Source organism: Mobula birostris, chromosome 24, assembly GCF_030028105.1.
Source record: "Mobula birostris isolate sMobBir1 chromosome 24, sMobBir1.hap1, whole genome shotgun sequence".
NCBI classification, from domain to species: Eukaryota; Metazoa; Chordata; class Chondrichthyes; order Myliobatiformes; family Myliobatidae; genus Mobula; species Mobula birostris.
Window position 1 is genome coordinate 19,942,097 of NC_092393.1, and position 24,255 is coordinate 19,966,351.

A 24,255-nucleotide genomic window follows, 5' to 3' on the forward strand; every position below is an offset into this window, starting at 1 on the left:
GTTAATGTGGGATAAGTAAGTAAGGATTATACTAGAGTCATAGAAAAGTACAGCACAGAAACAGGCTCTTTGGCCCATCAAGTCCATGCCAAACCACTTAAGTTGCCTACTCCCATCAACCTGCACAGGGCCCACAGCCCTTTGTACACCTACCATCAATGTAGCTATCCAAACTTCTCTTAAATGAAGCTCGCATGCACCACTTGCACTGGTAGCTTGTTCTGCACTCTCACAACCTGCTGGGAGACGTAGTTACCCCTCATGTTCCTCTTAAACTCCTTAACCTATGACTTCTAGCTGTAGTTCCACCCAACGTCAGTGGAAAAAGCCTGTTTTCATTTACCCTATCTATACCATAATTTTGTATACCTCTATCAATTCTCCCTTCAATCTTCTATGTTCCAACGAATAAAGTCCTAACCTATTCAAACTTTCCCTATAACTCAGGTCCTTCAGTCCTGGCAACATCCTTGTAAATTTTCTCTGCACTCTTTCCAGCTTATTTACATCTCCCCTGTACGTAGGTGACTAAAACTGCACACAATACACAAAATTAGGCTCCACTAACGTCTTCAACATAACATCCCATCTCCTGTATTCAATACTCTGATCTATATATTGTCAATGATATTCAGAGATCCAAAAAAAACAGGCTGTCTAAAAAGAAGGGAGAAAGACAAATTTGGTTGCAGGCACTAACGATAAATACACAGGTCAGAGTTGAGTTAAACTTCACGCTTCACATTTAGTTCTTTTCATTTCGCAGAGCAGAATGTGTGGATATAAATAATAAACGACAGCGAGTAACTGCACTCATGCTTCACGGTAGTAACCAAAAACAGATTTTTCTGCCAATCTGTTTACCACTTCTTCAAAGCAAAGAAGTGCATCAGCAGACCGAAAGTCGATGATCTAGAGGCAACATTTAAATCTGAGACATAAATCAAAACATATAGAAGATTGAGGGGAGATTTGATAGAGGCATACAGAATTATGAGGGATATAGACAGGGTGAATACAAGCAGGATTTTTTCCTTGGAGGTTGGGTCAGACTACAACTAGAGGTTAAGGGTGAAACGTGAAAAGTTTAAGGGGAACGTGAAGGGAAATTTATTCACTCAGACAGTCATGAGAGTGTGGAATAAATTGCCAGTGTATGTGAGCTTGATTTCAACATTTAAGCAACACACACACAAATTGCTGGAGGAACTGAGCAGGCCAGCAGCATCTATGGAAAAGAGTACAGTGCACGTTCCGGGTGAGGACCCTTCAGCGGGATTTAAGAGATGTTTGGATAAGTACATGGATGGTAGGCGAATGAAGGGCTAAGGTCCCAGTGCAGATCAATGGGAGCAGGCAGTTTAAATGGTTTCACATGGACTAGATGGGCTGAAGGACCAGTTTTTGTGCTGTACTTTTCTGTGACTCTGTGACTGTCAAATACACGCCAAATGTACCAGAGAAACAATGCAAGTGGGTTTTCAGGACTTGGTTCTGAGGCTTCCTGCCAAAGCAGTGGTGGAAAATTGGAAGAACCTTAATATTAACCACTGCAAGCTATTCAAATTCTTTTATCTAGTCTCCTAATTTGAAAATTATACTAAAGGAGTTGATGTGGTGAAATAAAAGATCTAATAGTTTGCTTTACAGACAAGATGCATTTTAAATAAGCTACAGCATACTGTTTACTAAGTATGCTGGAACGAACCAATGCTGCCTGATGTTCCTGTATATCTTGTTCTTCAGGGCTTTGTTAGCCCTCTAAGACAAGAAAAATCTGTTTTGAAACTGTTCCTCTGAATTTTCTTCACTGCTGTTTCAGGTTATGTTGGCATCTGTATTTAATTCTGTGTTTATATCAAAGTAAGATCAGCCTGGAACACATTGATTTGGACACGGAGTTCACCTTTACATATCACAACAACAACAGAAGGGAGATTCACGGTGATGGCAATAGTTTCGGTGTTGATCACAATCTTCAGATGTTGCAGAACTATCTTTTCTAAAAAGAAGCATCATCTTCACCAGGAAACTTGCAGCTCTGGTGCTGTCCTTTACTGGAACATCACTACTTCAGCTGAACGCAAGCATTGTTAGTTTTCGGCCGCATTCACGCTTTGCAGTATTCCAGCTGGCAGCCAGGTGGGAATGGAGAGTCTATGATTTAGCTGTTTGAATTGCCCCTCCTGCTGGTTGCTAATGGAAGAGTGACTGTTGAGACCCCAGCAAATCCAGGTCCCTGGTGCCAACAGAACCAACAGCTGGGAGCAGAAACAGAGCTAAAAATGCAATTGCCCAACCTGTCCCAAATTGTTCGATAGCAATCACACCTCGTCATTGAAATATGTATACTAATCTGACTGAAAGTTATTATGTCGATGAATTACTTCTTTTGGCTTTTATATAAAGTTCAGTGTAGCTGTTTAAATAAATAAATGCTTTTGGCAGCAAAGTGCTGCACTTAAGCCTTTATAGGTGTACCTGATACTCTAGCTGATGCCAGTGTGTCTCTTCCAACTTGTATTCCATAGAAAAGTGCCAAGAATAAACCCAGAGCTTCATTACATCCTTCAATTAATCTATATGAGAGGCTGCTCCTGTCTCTCTACTGTACTCACTTTAACTGACTCCACTCCCTTATGTAGCACATCACTCAGTCTATATTAATCCATAGTTTGCACTATGTTCTGTGAAAGATGGGTTTATGGATTTGGTAAAGTACTGCTTATGAATGCCTTTTGACAGTGGTATCAAATGTTCATATATGTACATTTACAGAGACAGTGAACAAGGTTCAAAAGACCCTATTAAAATATAATAACTTTATCAAAAGCAGAATTAAGCAGGTAATTTGTAATGAAATATGAATTGTATGATCTAATTATAATACAAATGTAACCCTGTATTGTGTTTAAATATAGCCTGGACTTTAAAACTAAAAGATATCTTGGGGTAAATATGATAAACAAAAAACAGGTGCAAAAGTCACGATGCAGGTTTAACCTTCACCCACTGCTTCTGTACAAGGATGCTTCATGCTGTCTGCTAATTACCATGATTAACGTTATAACCAACAGTTAACTGTGATCACAACACTACTGGATCATCATAAAACATGGTCTGATTTATTGAAATCTGTCACTCTTGCTGAGTGTAATTTTACGTGATGGAGTTATGGACTAGAGTGACTGAATCCTATAATAGCTAGCAAGCATTCAGTTGTACCATAATCACATTATCACAGCAGAAAATGTCTAAAACCACACAGTATTGATAAATGCACTGAATTTAGTCAATGCAAACTCATCCCAGGCCTTGCTGGCATTGTAAAGTTCTCTCCACCAACATAGGGGAGTAGTGTCCAATTTGTGAGAACTGTGTCACATACTTTGAGCAACATGCTTGCAGTCAAAGAATCATATTTTACAGATAATATGCTGGACTCCTTCATCACAATATTGTCCCACAAAAAAAAACCAAACCCACCCAAGTGGGCAAGGCATTGGGGGCACAGAGGGAGGCACGAGGAGATAGCCTCCAAGTATCCCAACATTGATGCAAGAGCCCATGAAAGTCTGTGGACCGACAAACTTGCCACTTATCATGGCATCTCAGCTGATAAATCAGCACACCTCCATGTTGAATGGTACAACAAGGACTGAAAGAAGCAATAGAACAGAGTGTATTCTGGGTGAAGAACTTCAGGTAATTCAAAATCTTTGCAATTCTTAACTGAATAACTATCCATGAAAGGCTCAGTCCCATAAATGCAAAGTATGCCCAAACGCAGCTGGGTTGAGTACAATTCAGAAATTTCTCTGTTTGACGAGCATGAAGTAAAAGTGTACCTTTGCCAATTTTAATGCAGTCATTCACATCAGAGATTAAAAGTCAGACAATAATTTGAGTATTTATACATCTTCCCTGGTTTATTCATTTACCTGCTGCTTGGTATCTCTTAGCAATACACTGCTAAAAGATGGATCAAATGGCTACTGCTCTTGGTTTCAGCGTATATGTTAACTTTACATTGATTTGCAAAAATTTTTTATTCAAACATCCAATATTAACCTATTTGCCACTCACTTTCTTTTCTTTAGCTTTGGTGCTGCCTTACACTGCTAAGCGTGGTTTTCACATAAGAGGGTAAATGAAGGTCTTAACTGGTTTCTCAGGGAGTATCAAAAAATCATAAGCAACTATGTTGATGAACAGGTTAATTATCCTTGATAACTTGATCAAAGTTTATCGCTGCATCAACACCATGAAATGAAACAGGATTACGTGTTTCGTATCACATAGTTCTTTGTGGAAGTTTGCTGTGTATAGATCAGCTGTATTCTTCCTACTTTACAACAGTGATAGTACTTCGAAAGTACTTCATTGCTATAAGCACTCTGGGATGTTCAGAATTGCAAATGGTGTTATTAAATGCACGTCTATCTGTCTTTCCCTCTTTGTCTCCTTTACCTGCAGTGCTTAGTACTAACTTTCAATCATACAGCAATATTTCAATCTATTACACTGCTTTTTTTAAAATAAGGAAACCCAAACTTAACTTATTCTCAACAAAGTACAAGAGAAATGCCAGCTGTTAGTCACACCAGCCTCAACTATGTACGTCTGGAATGGGAGAAAAAGTGCAAGATGTCAAAATAGACAGCATGACATTTTTCTTTGATTTACCTAATCTATTATTAATCTACTAGAATCTAGTTTTCTTCTGAAGTGGCCCCTTGTTTAAAAGATTCCAACTTGCTCAAAAACATTGTGTGCTCCCAAAAGTTTATTTAAATACTGCATTATATGTTCATGAAGCTGTAGAATGCGTTCACCTAGCTTTGAGAGTCTTTCATTAAATGCTTTTAAAATGACTTGCTTTTTGCTTGTGTTTTGGAGCGAACTCTATCTGGAGATTATGTTACTGCTCATCCCTTATATAATGAACTGTCCATGCAGCCACTGACATTCTTTTTGTCTTTTGCCAGGTTAAGTCACTGCAATGAGAAATCTATTTGTCAGAGATTTTATTACCTGTCAATTTATCTTATTGTTATAATTAACAAACAGTACCAACCTGAAGCTTCAGAATTATTCACAAGAGTACCACAGCTTACACAGCTTTAATAAAGTAAACATAACCTGCTTACAAGGTTAGGTTAGTCTGCCAAAATTTGATGACCATCATTCCCACATTACAACCAATGTTCCAAAAACCAGCACCGAACATAAGGTGAACTCACAGAGAGGTGAAAGAAGATGAGATTTTAGCGTTAAATATTTTGGATCTATTTCAAAAAGTCTGACCAGCTTTTGAAACATCCATCCTGGCAGCTACTTGAGAGAACTGGAAGAGGAATGAAAACCTTTCAACTTTTTATTAGAGCAATGTGTGTCCACTGAGATTCACACAGCTCTTGAGTACAGATGGACACAGCATGGTACTGGTGCCATCTCCTGGCTCTCTAGTTAATTTATAGTAAGGAAGCCTCTTTCAACTGGCAACATTACAGATTGCAGATTTCTTAATTAGATAATAAGCTGCACTGAAGGTTCATTTATTAAATAATCCGTATAGAAAATTTTTGTTTTAAGTTAAATATCAAATAATATTTTCTTATATTTTAAAGTTCCCACTATTTCTTCAGTTTTTTTGTTCATCAGTTCTGAGCAGGTAAGCTTTGCAAAAGCTTATCTACTAAATGAGGAACAGAAGAGGAGCCAGGCAGAAATTTTCCTTAGAAATAGCAACCTAGCCTCAGTTTAACACTTCCAGATGCAGGGCTGAAATCAGAAACTCAGTAAATTAGATGAACCCACCTACAGCAGTGCTGCACACTAGGTCAAAAGTTAACTATGGCATAAGTAATTTCATTAGAATTTCCATCACTTCAGCTCTCCCAATGATAGGAATAAAGACAAGAGCTTCATCTTTTTTGATTAAATCAACAAACCTTTGAATGGGTATTTTGATTTAATCAAAAAAGACTCTAGATCTCCTACTTCACTGTTTGCTTGATCATTACTGTACTCCCTATTCACACATGTATCTTTCCAAAGAGGGAGATAAGCTAAAAAAAAATCCTCCTGAGCATGAATCAAACCAAGCAATTCATAAATTGTCCAAATCTAAGACTGCATAAATGGTCTCTTACAAATGTAGCAGTTCACAAACAGTCTATTACAAATCTAGCAGTTCACAAACAGTCTATTACAAATCTAGCAGTTCACAAACAGTCTATTACAAATGTAGCAGTTCACAAACAGTCTATTACAAATCTAGCATGACATATATGGTCCGTTACAAATCTAATACATCATGTACGCTCTATTACCAATGAAACACTGCACAAATGGCCCATTATAAATTTACCATTGTCCAACAGTTCTTTTGCAAGTTCGACACTGCACAAGTAATCCATTACAAACCTAATGCAGGCCCTAATGCAGTAACAAACAGCTAACTTATGGATGGGCTGTCCCTGCAGACAATCATTTGGGAGACTTGCGGGATGGATGGGAATGTATTTACGAGTGACTGCAAGCTACCAGCATTTGATGTCAGGTGAGAGTAGGGCTCCTCTGCATGCCTTCTCATTTTCTTGAATAAATCTCTAACATCAGTGAACATGTTTGTCACAGATTTTTTGATTTTGCCCTAATTAAAAGCCTGTGCATTCTAACTGTTCAGAATCCAGTGTATGACGACCAAATAAATTCTGCTGGCCTTTAATTTATACCCAGTTTAAGGCTGGAATATGTTGAAATGCCCACAGATAGTTAGATGGTGATTTTATGTCAAGATCATCTCTTCACAGTTAATGCACCATTTCAAACGCTAATCAGATGGGTTCAAATGCCACTTAAACAATCAGTCTGAAATTCCAGTAAAGCTCAAGGCACAGTTAAAACTGTAATCAACACCTTTAAATGTAGCCAAACTAGAATGGGTGCATTATGCAAAGCTAGAAAACTACTTAACTTTAATCCACCAACTTTGTATTTATAACCTGCCAGTTATCAATCGCAGCTTCAAAATGTCTGAAGAAGCAACTTAGCATTGCTTCTTATGATTTATCTGTCTGTCCAGTGGTGTCAATGTGTTGAAATATCCAAAATGCAGTCAATAGTGTAAAATAGCGAACACGTTAGATTGTCCTTTTTACACAATCAATTTATTGTTTGACAGAAGGAGCTTGTCCTCAATTATATACTGAGACCACACCATCTACTTCTCAGGTCCATCCCATCAAACTTCAGAATGCCAACTCTTATGCATGGATGAAACATAGAAACATAGGAAACCTACAGCACAATACAGGCCCTTCGGCCCACAATGCTGTGCTGTACATGTACTTACTTTAGAAATTACCTCAGATCCCCCATAGCGCTCTATTTTTCTAAGTTTCAAGTACCTATCCAGGAGTCTCGTAAAAGACCCTTTCACATCCTCCTCCACCACCATCGCTGGCAGCCCATTCCACGCACTCACCACTCTCTGTGTAAAAAACTTATCCCTGAAATCTCCTCTGTACCTACTTCCAAGCACCATAAAACTGTGCCCACTTGTGTTAGCCATTTCAGCCCTGGCAAAAAAGTCTCTGACTATCCATACAATCATCATCTTATACACCTCTATCAGGTCACCCCTCATCCTCTGCCACTCCAAGGAGAAAAGGCAACATCCTTGTAAATCTCCCCTGCATCCTTTCTACAGTTTCCACATGCTTCCTGTAGCGAGGTGACCAGAATTGAGCACAGTACTCCAGGTGAGGTCTGACCAGGGTCCTATATAGCTGTAACATTACTTCTTGGCTCTTAAACTCAATCCCACGGTTGATGAAGGCCAATGCACCATATGCCTTCTTAACCATAGAGTCAACCTGCGCAGCACCTTTGAGTGTCCTATGGAATCGAACCCCAAGATCCCTCCGATCCTCCAATTGCCAAGAGTCTTACCATTAATACTATATTTTGCCATCATATTTAACCTACCAAAATGAACCACTTCACACTTACCTGGGTTGAACTCCATCTGCCACTTCTCAGCCCAGTTTTGCATCCTATCGATATCCCGCTGTAAGCTCTGACAGCCCTCCACACTATCCACAACACCCCAAACCATTGCGTCATCAGCAAATTTACTAACCCATCCCTCCACTTCTTCATCCAGGTCATTTATAAAAATCATGAAGAGTAGGGGTCCTAGAACAGATCCCTGAGGCACACCACTGGTCACCGACCTCCGTGCAGAATATAATCCGTCTACAACCACTCTTTGCCTTCTGTGAGCAAGCCAGTTCTGGATCCACAAAGCAATGTCCCCTTTGATCCCATCCTTCCTTAGTTTCTCAATAAGCCTTGCATGGGGTACCTTATCAAATGCCTTGCTAAAATCCATATACTCTACATCTACTGCTTTACCTCATCAATGTGTTTAGTTACATCCTCAAAAAAATTAAATCAGGCCCGTAAGGCACAACCTGCCTTTGACAAAGCCATGCTGACTACTCCTAATCATATTATGCCTCTCCAAATGTTCATAAATCCTGCCTCTCAGGATCTTCATCAACTTTCCAATCACTGAAGTACGACTCACTGGTCTATAATTTCCCGGGCTATCTCTTCTCCCTTTCTTGAATAAGGGAACCACATCCGCAACACTCCAATCCTCTGGAACCTCTCCCGTCCCCATTGATGATGCAAAAATCATTGCCAGAGGCTCAGCAATCTCCTCCTCCACCTCCCACAGTAGCCTGGGGTACATCTTGTCTGGTCCCGGAGATTTATTCAACTTGATGCTTTTCAAAACCTCCAATACATCCCCTTCCTTAATGTCTACATGCTCAAGCTTTTCAATCCATTGTAAGTCATCCCTACAATTGCCACAATCCTTTTCTGTAGTGAATACTGAAGCAAAGTATTCATTAAGTACCTCTGCTATCTCCTCCGGTTCCATACACACTTTTCCACTGTCACACTTGATTAGTCCTATACTCTCACGACTTATCCTCTTGCTTTTCAAGTATTCGTAGAATCCCTTGGGGTTTTCCTTAATCCTGCTCACCAAAATTTTTTCATGGTCCCTTCTAGCTCTCCTAATTTCATTCTTAAGCTCCTTCCTGCTAGCCTTATAATCATTACCTAGTTCTTTGAACCTCTTGTAAGCTTGCCTTTTCTTCTTGACTAGACTTTCAACAACCTTTTTTCACCATGGTTCCTGTACCCTACCATCCTTTCCCTGTCCCATTAGAACGTACCTTTGCAGAAGACCATGCAAATATCCCCTGAACATTTGCCACATTTCTGCCGTACATTTCCCTGAGAATATCTGTTCCCAATTTATGCTTCCAAGTTCCTGCCTGATAGTTTCATATTTCCCCTTACTCCAATTAATCACTTTCCTAACTTGTCTGTTCCTATCCCTCTCTAATGCTATGGTAAAAGAGAGAGAATTCTGATCACTATCTTCAAAACGCTCTCCCACTGAAAGACCTGACACCTGTCCAGGTTCATTCCCTAATACCAGATCAAGTACAGCTTCTCCTCTTGGAGGCTTATCTACATATTGTGTCAGGAAACCTTCTTGAACACACCTAACAAACTCTACCCAATCTAAACCCCTTGCTCTAGGGAGATGCCAATCAATATTTGGGAAATTAAAATCTCCCACTACGATAGCCCTGTTATTATTACACCTTCCAGAATTTGTCTCCCTATCTGCTCCTCGATGTCTCTGTTACTATTGGGTGGTCTATAAAAAACACCCAGTAGAGTTATTGACCAAAGCAACACTTTCAGTACGCTGGATGAACTCAGCAGGTCGGGCAGCATCAGTCAGAAATGATGAGTCGACGTTTCGGGCCGGAACCCTTCGTCAGGACTGAAGAATGAAAGATGGGGAAGGATTTGAAGAATGCTTGTAGCGTCAGTTGAAAGACCAGTAATTTGAAAGACAAAGGGGTGGGGGAGGGGAAGCATTGACATCATAGCCCTGAAAACAATGGGTAGTAGAAGAAGGAGGCGGAACCATGAGGGAGCTGGGGGAGGGGTAGAGTGAAATAGGGATAGAGGAAGGGAGGGGGAGGGAATTACTGGAAGTTGGAGAGTTATTGACCCTTTCCTGTTTCTAACTTACACCCACAGAGACTCAGTAGACAATCCCTCCATGACTTCCTCCTTTTCTGCAGCCATGACACTAACTCTGATCAGCAGTGCCACGCCCCCACCTCTTTTGCCTCCCTCCCTGTCCTTTCTGAAACATCTAAAGCCTGGCACTCCAAGTAACCATTCCTGCCCCTGCGCCATCCAAGTCTCTGTAATGGCCACAACATCATAGCTACAGGTACTGATCCAGGCTCTAAGCTCATCTGCTTTGTTCATGATGCTTCTGGCATTAAAATAGACACATCTCAAATCATCAGTCTGAGCGTATCCCTTCTCTATCACCTGCCTATCCTCTCTCTCGCATTGTCCCCAAGCTTTCTCTATTTGTGAGCCAACCACCCCTTTCTCTGTCTCTTCAGTTTGATTCCCAACCCCAGCATTTCTAGTTTAAACTCTCCCCAATAGCCTTAGCAAACCTCCCTGCCAGGATATTGGTCCCCCTGGGATTCAAGTGCAACCCGTCCTTTTTGTACAGGTCATGCCTACCCCAAAAAGTTCCTAATGATCCAGAAATCTGAATCCCTTCCTCCTGGTCCAATCCCTCAGCCACGCATTTTATCCTCCACCTCACTCTATTCACTCATATTCACTGTCGCGTGGCACAGGCAGTAATCCCAAGGTTACTACCTTTGAGGTCCTGCTTCTCAATTTCCTTCCTAACTCCCTGTAGTCTGTTTTCAGGACCTCCTCCCTTTTCCTACCTATTTCGTTGGTATCGAAGTTGTACCATGACCTCTGGCTGTTCACCTTCCCACTTCAGGATATTGTTGACGTGATCAGAAACATCCTGGACCCTGGCACCTGGGAGGCAAGCTACCATCCGTGTTTCTTTCCTGTGTCCACAGAATTGCCTGTCTGACCCCCTAACTATAGAGTCCCCTGTCACTGCCGCCATCCTCTTCCTTTCCTTACCCTTCTGAGCCACAGGGCCAGACTGTGCCAGAGACGCGACCACTGTTGCTTTCCCCAAGTAGGCCGTCCCCCCGCAACATTGCTCAAACAGGAGAACTTATTGTTAAGGGGGACAGCCACAGGGGTACTCTCTAGTATCTGACTCTTGTCCTTCCCTCTCCTGACTGTTACCCACTTATCAGTCTCCTGAGGCTGCGGTGTGACTACTTGCCTATAGTTTGTCTCTATCACCTACTCACTTTCCCTGACCAATGAATTCTCAGAAACAGCAGGTAGGACAAATGGCTTGTTGATTTTTATTACTAATTGCATTATATTACCTAGACAACATAGCAAGTAAATTTCTCTGATTTTCCAAACAGCACCATCAACTGGCTATCTGAGCAGCTAAGTGTAACCACAGTTTGATATATCATCCAGGACAATGAAGATGTCAGTCAAGATTTCAGCTCATTGCTGAAGTAGGGTTTGAATCCATGTGATTCTGAATCAAAAGAAGGGGGCACAAACTACTTACAATATTCAACAGAACAATGCAGAATGATACCAATCACAGCAATTTTAAAACAGATTAATTTTATATTAAGATATATTCATGATATATCTTCAAGTATATCATGGAATAGACAGCTTAATACCTTGGAGATTAAGCTTATAAGATAAATGGAGTATAAATAATTAAGGCTATTGTTACAGACACTCTTTGGATTTCTATGATTTGTCATGGAAAATTAACTTATGTTATTACTTGGCCATAATGTATCTCTAACAACAAGTAAATCTTGATATTCTAAAAATATTCCCAGCAGTGAATATCTGGAATTCCTTTGATTATTACTCCTCAGTTTAAGTGGCTTTTGAACACATCTGATTAACTTGTGAAGTGAAGTGAAACACTAACTGTTCAGGGGTGACTTCTTCAGTCTGCGTGAGCTCTGACTGCCCTGCATTACAACTGTTTTAATACTATTTTGTATTGAGACGGAAAAGCTATCGGCACTTTAGGCAATTATAGACACCTCTCCATTGTAGACCAGCATTCAGATTCTGGAACTACATGTTGACAGCAAGAGCTATCTCTGATATTTCACCAGTACTTGTACATTATGTTCTGAAACCTTTTTCATGCTTCTGTTACACATTTCCATTCTGAGTGCAAAACGAAATATGGGTGAAGTCTTTCTTGATTCGACGAAGCTCATTCAAAGCTTATATATGGGGTGGCACAGTACCATAGTGGGTAGCACATGGCTTTACAGTATCAGCCATCTGGGTTCAATTCTCACTGCTGTCTGTAAGTAGTTTGCACGTTCTCCACGTGATGCGTGGGTCTCCTCCGGGTGTTCCGGTCTCCTCCCACATTGCAAAGCCATACTGGTTGGGAGGTTAATTGGTCATTGTAAATCATCCTGTGATTAGGCTAGGATTACACAGGGGCAGGGTTGCTTTGCAGCGCAGCTCGGAGGGATGGAAGGGCCTATTCCGTGCTGAAGGTAAAGGGAGATCATGTGAAAGTTTGATAGCTGAGGAATTCTCAAGCACTCAAAGGGATACAGAGAATGGGAGTTACTGAGGATGCCATTGACTCTTGAACATCACAACTTCAAATTTCAGGGTCAAGGTTAGGTTCAAGGGAGGAGAAGTTGGGTTAGACCCTTAGAGACGTGGGGCACAGTGAATGGAGACAAAAAAGGTTCACAGTCAATGTCTTAAGTCAAGAGGAGAGTTTCAGAGCCTGTATTTTGGGTGGACGAAAGCGGAGAAGGATCAGAGTCTGTACCATATGTAGATAGGAGAGGGACCAAAGTCTGTGCCTTGACTAGATCAGTGAGGGGAGAAATAACTGCGCTGAGATCAGCAAGGATCACAGTGGGAAATCCAGGATTTTTACTGAGGCTCGAGGCAGAGGTGATTAATGCAGTTGGGTTTGGAGATCAAAGCTTCTAGTGCATGTTCCGTATGGCACAGAACCAAGCAAATGGGTGACCAGTGGATAGTCAGTGCATTGTAGGAAGGGCACAAAATGGTTAAAAGTAAATATGGGATTTATATCTCAGGATTTCCATTTCATCAGAATAAACAGAGGAACTGAGGTGTTCCTGGAGTGCCCAGTGATGGATATTACCTCTACAGCATGGTCTAGGATCCCCCACTTTGCTCCAAAATCAGTGTGATACTGGAAATGCCACCATCTTATACACCCAGGTGGTAACTCCATGATGGGCACAACAGTAACTGTTGGCCTACAGTGTGCAGATAGATTTCTAAAGTGACACAAAATCATCATTACTGAATTTCACTCCGGAAAATAAATGATTTCTGATTGAATAACATTGAAAAAGTTAAAAGTTAACCCAGTGCAGCTTGCTAGCCATAAACGTAATGCTAGAGGAAGTGGCTGAGGCAGTACAATAACAGCAATTAAACGACATTTGGACACACACGTTGGAGAGGAAAGGCATAGAGGATATCTTAGGGCTCGGACTCTGATAGTTAAGTAAAACCTGTCTTATCTTAAGCTCTGAATCTTTGGATTTGAAGCTTACTTTTTAAATCCAGCTTGTTGGAACCTTGTTAACTAGATCATTTAGAGCCTTTGATGTGCATTGGCACAAAGATCAACAGTTAAGCATGTGGAAACTCTACAAGGCTGATAGTCAACAAATGAGTTCAGAAGGAAGTCAGGATAAGAGTTGTGCGGTGGGTGAAGAAGAACAGAAAAATATTTGACCTACCTAAAGGGGCTGTTCATCAATTGGCTCGGAATTGTGAACTCCCTGTGCCAGGCTGTTTGTTCCAGTGTGACCTCTGGCACAATCTGCAGCGGGTAGCTTGGCCCCCAGCACTTTGGTGTGGCTGAGCGTAGCAATGGGGTAGAATGTCTTTGACAGCTGAAGAGGCCTCACTCCCCACCCCCCCAAGATCACCATCTGTCTGAGATATCTGCGCAGTTCAGTTTTTGAATGGCTTTGTTATAAATATCCTGATATGCAAATATCGCTTCAAATATTTAGTTTTACATTTCAAAATCTAAAAACACTAAAAACCAATTGAAGCAATCAAAGCTACCTTAAGTAAATAATAAAAAAGAAGTCTAAGTAACCTTCTTCCGAGGAGTCATTACTTCCCACATGTTTAAATGGGCACTGCAGGACTCAGTTAACTACAATCAATGTTTCTTCTTTGTGTATAATGAAAATTCTGAAGGATAACAATGCAATCCATTACAAGTTGGGTAAATGAATAGCAACTACCCAGTTCAGCTAAGACATTGATAGAGAGAAGCATTTTTATGACATTTATACATTGGGTATTCTTATGAATGGTCTCGGACCCGTAACTTTTTACTCAGAATTATAGTTAGGTTTATTATCACTGACTTATATGTTGTGAAATTTATTTCTGTTGCACAGATGCTGCCTGACCTGCTGAATATTTCCAGAACTCTATTTATTTCATATTTCCAGTATCTACAGTTTATTGGTTTTCTCCGTGGCCATAATTACAACCTCAGAGATATTTCCAGTGAGTCTTTAATCTGATGAGCTGCAGGATTCTGTGCAAAATCTAAAATGCTTTCCTGTTTCCAATGAATGTTATTTACTTTTAAAGCAGCTAAACTTATCTATTGTAAGCTGGATGACAGGCAATCAACATCTTAGGTATTTTTGATTTCGGTGTCATGTGGAATTGGATAGGGCCCAATTCTTTAGTGTCAGGCTGCATATATTAAATTTTATTTTGATCCAGTTTCTTCTTGCTTTACAATCAACCCATGTCCACGCTGAATAAGTTCAAATAGGCACAAGGCATTTATGTTGGATAAATGTCCTCTGATACATTTCTGGATGAGTTCCAAAGCCTCTTTACCAAACAGCCTCCTGTTCAGTGAAGATCAATGACTCTTCATTAGAGTAGAATGTGCAATCTCAAGGGTGGCATTCACGTCAAGGAGCTGGAAGTTTCTGAATTCAAATCCCACTCCAAGCATGTGAAAATACAATCCAGCTAACATTTTAGTGATGCACTGATAAAAAAATACTGTCCTATATAAGAGATGTTACAGATACAAGACATCACAGGTGGACTTATTCAGAAAAAAATTATTTGGTCTACTAACATAAATATGCAACTTCATCCTCTTCTAACAGAACCAAAACAAATTACCTGCTCATGTACTTTCTTGCTGTATGCAACATGATTCCCATACATAAAATGTATTTCTTTGCTACTTACTTGCAGGACATTGCTTCAGCAATACATGCGTACCAAATTAGTCTCATATACCAATCTGCAGAGATGGGCAAAGATGCATTATCATCATACAAGCGAAGTTTCTGGAAGCAAAGGGTTAAAGTTCAGAGCTGAATCTGACGATAATAAGACCATAAGGCATAGGAGCAGAAATAGGCCATTTGTCCCAGTGTGTCTGCCCCAACATTTGATCTTGGCTGATTTATTGTTCCCTCTCAACCACTTTCCCCTGCCTTATCCCTGTAATCTTTGACATCCTAATTAATGAAGAATCTATCAACATTTACTTCAAATATACCCAATGACTTGGCCTCCACACCCCTCCTTCCTTCTCATTTCTGTTCTAAAGCGATACACCATTCCAGGACTACGCCCTCTGGTTATAGACCATCACACTACTGGGAACATGGTCTCCATGTCCATCCTGTCCAAACTTTTCAGTAACAAGTAGTCTTCAATTAGATCATCCTCATTCTTCTAAATTCCAGCAAGTACAGGGCCATAGCCATCAAATGCTCCTCATAAATTAACGTTTTCATTACCATGAACATTCCCGTAAACCTCCTCTCAACCTGCTCCCATGCTAGCACATGTCTTCTTAGATAAGGGGCCCAAAGCTGCTCACATTACTCCAAGTGCAGTCTGACCAACACCTTATAAAGCCTCAGTGTTACATCCTTACTTTTATAGTCTAGTCATCTCAAAATAAATGCTGACATTGTGTTTGCCTTCCTTACCACTGACTCAAACTGCAAGTTAATCTTGCAGCATGATGACTCCAATGTCCCTTGAATCTTTGATTTCTGAACTTTTTCCCCATTTAGAAAATAGTCTATGTCTTTATTCCTTCTACCAAAGTGCATGACCACACACTCTAATATTTTATATCCTAATTATATTATTGGCTAGCTTACCCTCATGTGTCATCTTTTCTCTTCTTATACTCACTAGAAAGTTACACTTATTCCTACACTCTGTGTCAACAACAACTACTGACAGTTCTTTACTTGTCCTGTTTGTTACTTCCACAGAATCAGAATCAAAATCAGGTTTATTATGACTGACTTATGCCGTGAATTGTTTTGTTTCACAGCAGCAGTACTGTGCTATATATAAATATACTATATATTATTATAATAAGAACATATAGATTTAAAAATTAAACAGGTAGTGCAAAAATGATGAGGTAGTGTTCATGGTTACAATGTCCATTCAGAAATCAGCTGGTTGAGGGGAAAAAGCTGTTCTTAAAACAATGAGTGTGCATCTTCAGCTACTCTTCCTCCTCTCTGATGGTAGCAATGAGATGGTGCTTGTGCTTATCCTCACCACACAATCGTAGGTGTAGAGAGAGTAGAGCAGTGGGCTAAGCACGCATCTTTGAGATGCACTGGTGTTGACTGTCAGCAAGAAGGAGATGTTTTCCTCAAAGAAATCCAACAAAACATCAGGTAAAATCTCCAAGTACCGAAAATCTACATCCTTTACAGCACTGATTAAACATCAGAAGTAAAATACCAATTAAAAGATAAATTAATTTCCAAAATGATGACCAATCAGCTGATTGATAAGTACAGAAGTCAAGTATTCGGAGCAAACACCACAATCAACAGCGCACTAACGATGTCTCCTTGCTTGGTGATGAAACATTTGCAAATGGATTGCCAAGATCAAAGAGCAACTCAACCCAACCATCAACTACCTGAGCTACACATTGCCCGATTTATTTCCATAAAATAATTGTTGATGAAAGGTCAAAAGTAACTACCAGAATCGTAAACACAAATATACTAAACTGAATAAAACACCACTGACTTACAAGATTTTCTAATCACTTCAGTAATTTAGATCCAACTTGTATTACATGTTACTATCAGTTATATGCTCAAACAGGAGAATTAAAGGTTTTTAACTTTGTAAAACTGCCTGAAGAATACTGGGTCCCTATGCTTTTGGCGATGAAAGAAAATAAAAATAACCAGTCAAAAAAAAACTGTGTCAACAAGAGTACTGCTCTGAACTATAAATAATCCAGAAATTGGAAAGTTCCTGTTTCCAATAAAACTGCTGGATTGGTGGTCCACATTTCTACTGAAAATATTGTTTTAGAAATTATCTTATGTATCTGTACTAGGTGTTTTGAAGTATAGTGCAAATAATCTTTCCATTCCATTGAAACTTTTGAAGGGAAAATATCTCTGTAAACACTCTCGTTTCTTGGGTACTGTACTAACAGAACCTCAGACCTATTCCAAATCAATTATCTAATTGGTTGACAATTATTATGAAGCACATCACTTATAGCTTTTCCTATATAATCAAACACATCCTACCATTCTTCCGCTCAGTGAGAGGTGGTAGTGGCTGATCTGTCTGCACGGGCAGATCTTTCATTTCCGAGGTCATGCAGTCACTTTTGTGATTGCAATCTTCTGCCGTCCCATGAACTGGATCAGAATTCTGGTCCGAGCCCCCATTTTTCGTCACTCCATTCAACTTGCTTGGAGTGGGAGTTGCTTCCGTTGATTGCTCCACTTTGAATATTTCGGTTCAACAAAATTCATTAAAATTAAGCCAACCTGCAAAATAAAATATATGAGTTATTGGGCAGCTCAGTGTTTCTGTGGCTTGTCTTAACTTTAAGAATAATTTATTTTCTATTCTTAGTTAATGTAGGAGAGTATCTATTCATAATACTATGTTATCCTCAAGCTGGAGGGTGAAGAGGGTTAGGATTGGAGTGTTTATGTCTTGGCTTCAGTAAGCAGTCAAAAATAAAGTCAATTTGCTCTCATTTATCATCAAGAAATAAACTATTTGGTGAAAAAGCAAAAAATTGAGAATTTATTACAGAAACCAAACCAAATTTTCCCAATAAAACAAGCAATTTCTTCCAAAAAATTGACATGTGGAGAACAGTTCCTTGCACATTACATACAGAAGATGAAGCTTCCCTACTGATAGCAGCACAGACACCAGTCTAATTGACAGAAGTAGGAGGTGCAGGAGGTACTAAATAAAGTGGCCACTGGGTGCATTTCTGCATTCTGTGGTTGTGGGGGGGGGGGTGCGGTGGATGAAGAGAAGCCAACACTTGCCGAGCTTTGTAACACCCTCAGAAGTATGAGACTGCGCAGGGCAAAATGGCATTGAGAATGTAGGAGAGAGAGAGAGAGAGAGACAGGACCTGAGCAACACACACAGAATGCTGGAGGAACTCAGCATCTATGGAAAAAAGCACAGCTGACATTTCAGGCAGCACTGAAGAAAAAAAGCTGAAGGATTTGAAAGGTGGGGGGGGGGGGAGGGAGAGAGAAACACCAGGCGGTAGATGAAACTTGGGGGGGAGGAATGAAGCAAAGTGCTAGGAAGTTGATTGGTGGAAGAGACAGAAGGCCATGGAAGAAAGAAAAAGTGGAGGGGGAGGGAGGGAGGAGCACCAGAGGGATGTGATGGGCGACAAGGAAGTAACATGAGAGAAGGGCAAGAGGATGGGAAATAGTGAGGGGTGGGGGGAGTGTTGAAGCAGTTCTGGAAATTAGAGAAATTGATGTTTATGCCTTCAGGTTGGAGGCTACCCAAACGGAATATAAGCTGTTGCTCCTTCAGTCTAGGTGTGGCCTTATTCCGTCAGTGGAGGAGGCCATGGATAGACATATCGGAATGGGAATGGGAAGTGGAATTAAAATGGGTGGCCACTGGGAGATCCTGCTTGTTCTGGCGGATGGAGCGTAGATGCTCAGCAAAGCGGTCTCCCAATCTACATTGGGTCTCATTGATATACAAGAGGTCAGTTGGGGTCATATACTGTGTTCAGTGCTCCTGGAGCGGCCTCTTATTATCGGAGTGTAGAGGCCCTCTGACTAAGACACCTGTGTGGCAGCTCCCAATCAGTGGCTCCATGGATGACCTCATGGTAACAACTACATTGGTCCCGGGCAGTAGATGGATCTTCCAGCAGCTAGACAGGCTCATTTCATGGACAAGGGTGACTTTTAAACCAGAGAAATCCTGATCTCTGGTGTTAAGGATTCATGGACAGTTTCGATTTCTCCGTGGACGGTATTGCTACCATCCATCTCTGAGAATCCAGTCAAGAGCCTGGGGAAGATCTTTGACAGCAGCCTAAGAGATGTGGCTGCTATCCAGAAGACCACCAAGATGTTAGAAGTCTGACTCACCAGTTTAGACAAGTCAGGCCTATCTGGCAAGTTCAAGGCCTGGATCTACCAGCATAGCATCCTCCTTCGAATCCTTTGGCCCACGCTGGTGTTTGAGGGACCCATGTCAACAGTTGAGGCTCTTGAAGAAAAGATTAATGGCTACCTTTGAAGATGGCTGGACCTCCTACATAGCCTGAGCAGCACTGCTGTGTACGGGAAGATGAATAAACTGCAGTTTCTCTTCAGAAGCCTGACTGAGGGGTATATGGATTCCCATACAGGAGAACTGCTGTTGCATAGAGATTCCAGTCACCCCAAAGTCTCGACAGCAAGCATTGAGGTCTAGGTAGGTGGGAAGTGGAAGGCCCAGGATGCAGTGGAGATGGCTGAGTCACACCTGAGGCAAAAGGATCTGGTAGGGACTGATCAGGCAGGGCTGAGTAGCTTCCTTTTAACTCGCTTCGACGGGGCACAGGGCAGGGACAGACACAAACTGACTCAAGTAGAGGTGCGAGCAGCTGTCGAAGAAGTGTGTACAACTAGGATGGTAGGAATAGGGCACTGGGAGCATGGACAAGGTGCGAGGGTGTGCTGAAGCAGAACTCCTGATCCAACACCTGGCAGGCAGAACCCCAACACATCAAGTTCATGATCCAGGTTGTGTATGACATCTTGCCTTGTCCAGAGAACTTTTGGTTGGGGCAAAAATGAGGCCCCATCATGTTCTCTCTGCCCTGGCAGAGGAACTCTCCAGGATTCTCAGCAGCTGCCCAGAAGCCCTGGGAGAAGGCCGCTACTGCTGGTGCCATGACCAGCTGCTGAAGGCAGTAGAAGAAAATATTTCCCTGGTCATTAGCAACAGTAAACACCTCTGCCAACCCAGAAAGACCATCACCTTTGTTAAAGATGGAGACCAATCACAGCCTCAGCCCAGATCACCAGCAGCCTTGCTCGCCATTGCATCTGACTGGCAACTGGAAGTCAATCTTGGCAAGCAACTAAAGTTCTCTAACTTCTTCTTATCATCATCATCAGCATCACTGAGGCCTGACATGGTCAATCTGTCTGAAACTCCAAAGCTGGCGGTCATGGTAGAACTAACAGCACCTTGGGAAGACTGCCGCCCTCCTGTCATCTTGACCCAAGGATGGAGGACATGATGTGAGCCTATAGAGGTGGGGTATAGAAGTTTTGCTGGCTGCTTGCTCTGCAAAACCTGCTCTCTCCTTGGCATTACCGGAGCTGTAAAAGAGTAAAGCCATCAGGACTGTCAAAGAGGCTTCTGAGCGCACCTCTGGATGGCCATGGATCAAGAGGAGTGACCAATACTGCTGTGACACAAGTCAGGGCCTGATCAATCCTGGCTGGGTCACCCGGGCAAGAGTGTTTGATGTTAAAAGAAGGAGACACCCAATGAGCCCAGGTTACACCACTGATGATGTGTCCCAGTGCATCCTAGGATTAATCTCAGCATCATGTTCATGGTCTTCTGCTGCTGTAGTCCATCCACTACCAGGTTGAATGTGTTGTGTGTTCAGAGATGCTCTTCTGCACACCACTGTTGTAATGTGTGGTTATTTATGTTACTGTTGCCTTTCTGTCAGCTTGAACCAGCTTGGTCATATTCTCTGACCTCTCTCATTACCAGGGCATTTTTGCCCACAGAACTGCTGCTCACACCCTTCTCTGCAAGCTCCAGACACTGTTGTGCATGAAAACCTCAGGCGGTCAGCAGCTCCTGAGATATTCAAACCACACCGTCTGGCGCCAATAATCATTCCATGGTCAAAGACACTCAGATATCATTTGCTCCTCTTTCTGATATTTGGTCTGAACAACTATTGAACCTCTTCACCATGTCTGCCTGCTATTATGGATCGAGTTCCTGCCACATGATTGGCTGACTGGATATTTGCACTAACGAGCAGGTGTACAGGTGTAGCTAATAAAATACACCTGAGCGTACATTGCCTTTATATAACTCCCTGCCCAGACCCACTCTGCCTATTCTTAATACATTTGATTCAATAAGATGAAAGAAATGGCATAATAATAAAATTTGGGATTCTAAATGCTCCCAGATTATAGAAAGTCAGTTTGTCAGGTTCTGACAAGGAGTCTTAGACCTGTTTCTCTTTCACAGAAACTGTCTGACATGTTGAACGTTTCTAACATGTTTTGTTCTTATGTCAAATTAGGAACTGGGCTGTTGGTTGAATAGAGGCAGAACAAGATATGTCCTGTAGTTGTTTTTTTCTCTATTATTTGTGTGCTGACAAAATTATTTGAAAACCTTAAAAGGTGTCTTGATCTTGTAGTGTGCGTTATTAAGGTAAAAAAAATAGATCTGCACATTATAAATTACACCGTGGAGCTTGGTAATCTCTGGGCTGGGATTTGGAATAGGATAAGGAAAGGCAGGTTTATGGAAATCCTGCCTCACTGCCTTCCGATGACAGAATGGGCTTTGCTATTTCTGGCTCTTGGTGTCCATTTTCTGTTTATAAATCTCCACACTAAAAGCTCAAGGAGCTGACACCTCCGCTCAAAATTAAGCAGATCATGAGTAAGAAAAGTCGACCAAACTTAATAGTTCTCACAGTGTTTTAGGATCAGGTTGCCCTGCCTTGCTTTTTGTTTGGCTGAAGACTGAAGCAAAAGTTACAGCTTATTCCGGTGCCTACATTTTCTGCAGTTTGCTATTCAATAATGTCCAATTATATCTTGTAGAGACTGACGTGAAATAAAAAGGAAGCATTTTATTCTTGTCTGGAATTATTCTATCAAGAACCTCAGGCTGTGACCACTTCTGTTACTTAAAGAACTATTCTGAACATTTTATTTTTTGCTCAAAAATAAGTGAGAGGCATTCCTTCAAGTTAAAGTTCTCTGAATTTGTTTGTAGTCTCAGTTATTGTGCGCAGAGTCAATTTACAATTCCGACACAATTTGATTACATTTATTTGAAATTCCTGACCACATTTAAGAGGAGAGGAACGTGCCTCACTTCAAGATTTGCTGCCAACATATTAATTTACAGACTCTTAAAAGAGCAGGTCTTGTACAGTCTCCAGCTTGCCATAAATATTAACGCCACTGTATTTGCTTCTCTGTGCACTTTCAGAGATCCATCATTCGCCTACAGAACACATCATTAGTATTTTACCCTACTAATCTTTTCCATTATTTTGCAAAAACTAATCTATTTTTATTGATTTCTCTAAATCTTTTCGTTAGCTGTCCTTTTGGCTGTTTCCCGTGTGGACTCCTTGACTGCGTGTAAATTAAAGACACACTAATTACTCCACCATAGATCACCTAATTAAGAATTATTCATATGGGAAGGTTGGTCGGCAGGCCACTGATAACATTAGTTGATTCTGAAACTGTAATCAGACAGAATATACATGCTGCCTTGCAGATGAAGTCAGTTTCTGACCAGCAACGGACACTATACTCTGAGTTTGCTCTTAGTTTCACGGACACTGTATCCAGTTAGCAGCCCTTAGTAAGGTCAGTCATCAGATTGTAGAATTCAGTACAAACTTGAAAATGTACTGTAACCAGAACACATTTACTGTCTCACAAGCACAGTAACCAAATCACAAATGATTCTGCAGTCTTGGTTTTAACCATATAACCATATAACAATTACAGCACGGAAACAGGCCATCTCGGTCCTTCTGGTCTGTGCCGAACTCCTACTCTCACCTAGTCCACCGACCTGCACTCGGTCCATAACCCTCCATTCCCTTCCTGTCCATATATCTATCCAATTTAACTTTAAACGACAACATCGAACCTGCCTCAACCACTTCTGCTGGAAGCTCGTTCCACACAGCCACCACTCTCTGAAGTTCCCCCTCATGTTACCCCTAAACTTTTGCCCTTTCACTCTCAACTCATGTCCTCTTGTTTGAATCTCCCCCACTCTCAATGGAAAAGGCCTATCCACGTCAAATCTATCAATCCCCCTCATAATTTTAAACACCTCTATCAAGTCCCCTCTCAACCTTCTACACTCCAAAGAATAAAGACCTAACTTGTTCAACCTTCCTCTGTATCTTAGGAGATGAAACCCAGGCAGCCCTGTGGAGCCCATTGTTTGTTTCTGTTGGGCCTTTGGTTTAAGTTCTCAGCTTCTGCTTTCCTGTTGAGAGATTTTACACTCTTTCATCATTTACCACTAAATTCATAAAGATATCCAAATTTTCACTTCACACATAAAAGTTGCTGGTGAACGCAGCAGGCAAGGCAGCAACTTTTATGTGTGTTGCTTGAAATTCCAGCATCTGCAGATTTCCTCATGTTTGCAAATTTTCACTTCAATTCTTTTGTGCAAGATTTTGATGTGTAATAATTAATGCTGTACATGGAACAGTTTTTTTTAAACATTTGATGAAAAGCATTGCGAAGTTGCTCCATAAAGTCACAAGATTTAATACAGGCTCAGTACCCCTTATCTGAAATTCCAAAATCCGAAAACCTCTGAAATCCAAAGTTATTTTGAGCACTGACATGACAGCACAAATGGAAAATTCCACAAGGCGCCTGGAAGGCTCCCGGAAGGCTCCCAGGCGATGCGCAGGTCTCTCTGCACCACAAACAGTTCTGAGAAGAGACCTCACCAATGTAATGAATAGAAGTTAATGAGAAATAGAAAAACACTGCTTAAAGTGAAAAATAAAGATCTTCATCGTGTTTGAAAGAACAAATTCACCAGCATCTGAGTGACCATATGCCGTTTAAACAGTACGCT

The 24,255-nt window shown here is 41.1% G+C and overlaps 1 protein-coding gene across 2 annotated transcripts in view; it reads right to left on the minus strand.

Annotated features, from left to right (window-relative positions):
• The window catches only part of myocd (myocardin), a 712,380-nt gene that overhangs the window by 211,938 nt on the left and 476,187 nt on the right, over positions 1–24,255 (minus strand). For both annotated transcript variants that reach the window (XM_072242485.1, XM_072242488.1), the window contains one exon: positions 17,667–17,912. In XM_072242485.1, coding sequence (XP_072098586.1) covers positions 17,667–17,739 — 73 coding nt within the window. In that variant the 5' untranslated portion in view covers positions 17,740–17,912. The remainder of the gene's footprint in view (positions 1–17,666; positions 17,913–24,255) is intronic.